The following is a 5,037-nucleotide window of genomic DNA, read 5'->3' as shown; positions in this document are numbered from 1 at the left end:
TATTCACGCGGGAGCGGTAAGCGTGCGAACGCATTGCGCATTGCTTCTATGCAGTTACCTACCTATCTCTTTAATTAACGCGTTACCATTCGTCAACAACTATGAGCAGTAATTGTTTTAAGTGCTTGGATTTGGTCAGTGACGGAGTTCACTGTCAACATTGCAAGAGTGACCATCATTTTGAGTGTGCTGGAATAAGGGAATCTGTTTTTTAGAAAGTGGGACGGTGATAAGAAAAAAGCATGGCGGTGCTCTCGGTGCCGTGCTTTCCCCGTCCGTGAAGGAAATAAACAGGTTGAAGAAATATCTCTTTCCACTATTCTTCACGAGCTTCGAGAGACCCGGAATGACCTCAAGCATGAGATTACACAAGTGAAAAACGATGTGCGTAACGTAAATGAGAAGTTGGCTGCGTTTGATCAACGTTTACAGAATTTGGAGTCTTTGAAATCTGGACACGACGAACTGGTTGAGCGAGTACAAGAAATGTCATCCACTATTACTCAGCTGCGATCCCAGTTGTCTCAAAAGGAGCAACGGGACCGCATCAATAACCTCGAAATCGCAGGGATTCCGCTACAGAAAAGTGAAAATCTAAATTGCATTTTACAAATGATATGTACTAAAGTGGGATTTTCATTATTGCCTGGGGATGTCGACACCATTCATCGTGTACGCCGCTTTACGAATTCTACTTCTGGTGAGAGTACGCAGTGGGGTGCCTCAAAAATTCCCAACATAATTGTCAAATTTACACAGCGGAAACGCAAAGATGAGCTGTTGTCAGCGGTAAAGGTTAGGCGAGGCGTCAACACGGCTGACCTGGGTTTCGATGGGCCTGCTCACACTATATATATTAGTGAACATTTAACGCCAGAAAACAAATTGCTCCTTCGCGACGTGAGGAAAATTTCTACCGAACGGGGCTTCAGGAAAGTTTTTATAAGAGACTGCAAAATCCTAGTTCTCAAAAGTGAAGATCAAAAGCCAGTCCTAATTGCTAGCGAGAGTGATCTCGTAAAGATATCTAAGTGACTATCTTGTTGCAGAGTGCGTTATTATTTGTTTGCTTGTTCGTTTATTTTTATTATTGAAGAATTTATTTCTTTGCTGGGCGCTAATTTAAGCCTTATGTTGTGCGATATTAAGTTTATTTCTGTATTTAAAACAACGGTTGTTTACTTCAAATTCCGGCTCGACTCGAACCGGTTGTTATTTGGTTGCATTATAATTCATGCGTGCATTGCTAATAAGTTAAAGTTATCATTATTTTATAGAATTCGCAGCTAACTTAAATATCTCGTTTTATTACCAAAACGTGAGGGGTCTGAGGACCAAATCAAACGAGTTTTTTACTAATGTACTTAATTGTTCTTATGACATTATATGTATAACCGAAACTTGGCTTAGTGACTCATTTTGTAGTTCAGAGTACTTTGATTCCCGTTTCACAGTTTTTAGAGGGGATCGTAACGCTTCTGCAAGCGGTTTATCACGCGGAGGCGGTGTGGCGGTGGCGGTGCGCGGCGCGCTGCGCCCCGAGCTAAGACACGACTTAGCGGCGCCGGCCCCGGCCGATGAGCTGTGGGTGAGCATACCTACAAGGCCGGCGGACGCTCCGCGCGCTTCCGGTCGCGGTCAGGACTCGCGACAATTGTCATCCTATCTCCATGTTATTTGTGCCTATATCCCTCATGGACCCAATCATATCAATTTATTATCTTCCTTATTTCAAAGAGTTTTTGAGTTTTGTGACAAATACCCTAATGACACTTATTTATTAGTTGGTGATTTTAATGTCACTAACGCATGCTGGTTTTACGAGCCTGACATGAACGGTATGAGTATTATTACTAATGATGACTTCCCCGCGACTTTGGTAGCTGATTTCATGAATTTATCGCAATTAAACCAATACAATTATATTTTCAATAAAAATGAAAGGATTCTTGATCTGGTTTTTAGTAATGCTTCCTGTGAAACTTCTCGATGTTCACATCCGCTTACTCCAGAGGATGCTCATCACCCTTCTCTTAACATAGACCTCCGTGTAACGTATTCACCATCGTTTGTCCCTAACGCCACTACGTATAAAAAGCTCTTTCATCATTCTGACTTTGAGGCTATCAGGGCTGGACTCTCGGACTTTGATTGGTATAGGGAATTTCAGAAATGCGACGGACTTGAAGCTGAGGTTGAATTATTTTATGGAGTTCTAAATAATCTCATAGATCTTCACGTTCCGACCAAAAAACTACGCTCTGCCGGTAGTTACCCTCCTTGGTTCTCACAACGGTTAATAAAACTTATGAAAGAAAAACGTAAGCTTCACAAAAAATGGAAGCAGTACAAGGAGCCCTCTTATTATAACGAGTTCTCGTCTATTAGGCGTCAGACAAAAGAATTAGAGAAGATCTGTTACGATTCTTATATTCATGCGACTGAAACCAAAATCAAATCAAATCCTAACTATTTTTGGTCTTACGTGAAGTCTAAACGAAACTCCCAAGGATATCCTCAGACGTTTAAGTACGAAAACAGAACTTTTACTGACAGTAACGAAATTTGTAATATGTTCAATAAATACTTTAACTCTGTATTTGTGCCACCTGACACAAATATGAACAACCCTCCCCTTGGGGAAAATAAAAATTCTCCGTTAAACATTAATTCTATTAAAATTAATTCTGAAATTGTTTTCACGCACCTTAAATCAGTTAATGTAAACAAGGGCGCAGGACCAGACGGAATTCATCCTATTTTGTTGAGTAAATGCGCGGGGGAGCTAACTGTCCCGGTTACTTATTTATTTTGCCGTTCACTTTTGACAGGTATTTTTCCCGAACGCTGGAAACAGGCATTAATAACACCAGTACCAAAAAGCAATAGAAAGGAAGATATTTCTCAATATAGACCTATTTCTAAGCTATGCATTTTTGGTAAAATCTTAGAAAAAATTGTAACTAGTGAGCTCTCATTCTGTATTCGAAATTATATATCCCCAAACCAGCATGGGTTTTTCAAGGGCCGTTCTGTAGAATCTAACCTCGTGACTTTTAGTGATTTTATATATAGAGCACTTAACAACAAGTGTCAGGTGGACGCCGTGTACTCCGACTTCTCCAAGGCTTTTGATAAAATCAGTCATCGTATCCTCCTGGAGAAGCTTTGGAGTGCCGGAATACACGGTGATTTGTTTAGATGGATAAAATCATACGTAACTAACCGCTCCCAAGCTGTGTCTATAAAAGGTTTCATATCTGACTTTCTTCATGTCCCCTCTGGGGTTCCTCAGGGGTCCCATTTAGGACCGCTGCTTTTTACATTTTATATTAATGACATTGGACAATGTTTTAAACATAGTAATCACTTGCTTTATGCAGATGATGCAAAAATTTATAAAATTATTACTAATTCTGACGATTGCCTTAAGTTACAAGCCGATATTAATTCGCTTTTTGATTTTTGCAACGCTAATCAGCTATTTCTAAACCCTGATAAATGTTTCGTTATCACTTACTCCCGTAAAATTAATCATATAATTCATGATTATACATTAAACGGTGCAAAATTAAATAGGTTTGAGAAAGTTCGGGATCTGGGAGTGGTTATAGATAGCAAACTTACTTTTAATGTCCACATTGATGGTATTGTCCAAAGGGCCTACAGACAGCTTGGTTTTATCCTACGGGTCTGTAGGCCTTTTCGGCAAGAGATTACCTATAAAATTTTATACTTTAGCCTAGTTCGGTCAATTTTGGACTTTGGATGTATAATCTGGAGTCCTTTCTTTAAATGTCACATTAGTAGAATTGAACGAGTTCAAAGAAAATTCCTAAATGCTCTGGACTACAGAATGGGCAGGGGTTACAATTCGTACCTCAATGCTTTAGCTCACCATAATTTGTTGTCCTTAGAAAAGCGACGCACTCAATTCGATTTGATGTTCCTCTTTAAAATAATTCATAGTTATGTGGACTCCCCCTCACTGCTTGGTAATATTTCATTCAAAGTTCCTCGATGCAATGCACGACATGAAAAATTGTTCTCAATTCCGTTCTCCCGCACTAAATATTGTACTAACTCTTACTTCAACCGTTGTCTCAGTTATTATAACAAAGATTTGTCTCACATTGATATTCTTGCCCAAAGAAACTGTATTAACTTCAAGAACCGTGTTATTTGCCATCTAAATGTTAAGTAATCGCACGCAGTTCCAATTTTCCAATTTTCTTGTTTAACTCCATAAGAATGGTTAACTGTTTTTGTTTTTCAGTATATAAGGATTATTATCGTACCTGTTTTTACTTCAATTGCAATTGCCATTTTATCGCATCTACCATTCCTGTTTACCGATGTATGCTTTATTACTGTTATGGCACTCCAGGTCTATACCTTATCATGTCTTAAATGCAATGTTTAAATATGTGACTGTTTGTTGCCTTAATAAATAAAAAAAAAAAAAAAAAAAAAAAAATAAGATAAGAGCTACCTTCATACCAAATTCCAAGTTCCTATGACAACCGGAAGTACCTGATAGGTTTAGATTTACAGGCACTTTTCTTAAATCATTGTACAGATTTAAATGAAGATACTCGTAGTTTAGCCCTCTTGTTCTGAGAGGAGGCCTGTGCCCAGCAGTGGGACGCGTATATAGGCTGGGATGATGATGACGACTCGTAGTTTGAGTTCCTGGAAAGGAGATAGGATAGTTTTTATGTGAAATTGTATGGTTCCCACGGGATAGCGATCAACGAATGCAAACAAATTCGCAGACAATATTATATATTTTTGAGGAAAAGGACATTATTATAATGAAATAAGAGCTGCCAAAATGTTTACACTGTGCCTATTCGACTGTGTATTTCCCCCTAAAATATTTAAACAATTTTCTCCAAATCCATTTGCAATTAACCAGAAGCCGAAAGCCCACGAATTTTCTTTCCCAATTCACATGACCAAGCAAATTGGATGATCCATCGTGAAGAAACCCGCCCACGCTCTAACGGGGCTGAATCAAAGCTCTTCACAATATTC

General features: G+C 38.9%; 1 protein-coding gene across 1 annotated transcript in view; it reads right to left on the bottom strand.

Moving 5' to 3' along the window:
• LOC141445445 (transmembrane reductase CYB561D2-like) overlaps positions 1-4,326 on the bottom strand; it is a 5,828-nt gene extending 1,502 nt beyond the window's left edge. The window contains exon 1 of the mRNA XM_074111290.1: positions 4,299-4,326. Within this exon, the coding sequence (XP_073967391.1) occupies positions 4,299-4,326 (28 nt within the window). The remainder of the gene's footprint in view (positions 1-4,298) is intronic.
• Between the last annotated feature and the right edge of the window lie 711 nt (positions 4,327-5,037).

Source organism: Choristoneura fumiferana, chromosome 2 (assembly GCF_025370935.1).
Source record: "Choristoneura fumiferana chromosome 2, NRCan_CFum_1, whole genome shotgun sequence".
In the NCBI taxonomy this organism is placed as follows: Eukaryota; Metazoa; Arthropoda; class Insecta; order Lepidoptera; family Tortricidae; genus Choristoneura; species Choristoneura fumiferana.
Note: the sequence above shows the minus strand (reverse complement) of the source record. Positions and strands in the feature narration are given on the sequence as shown.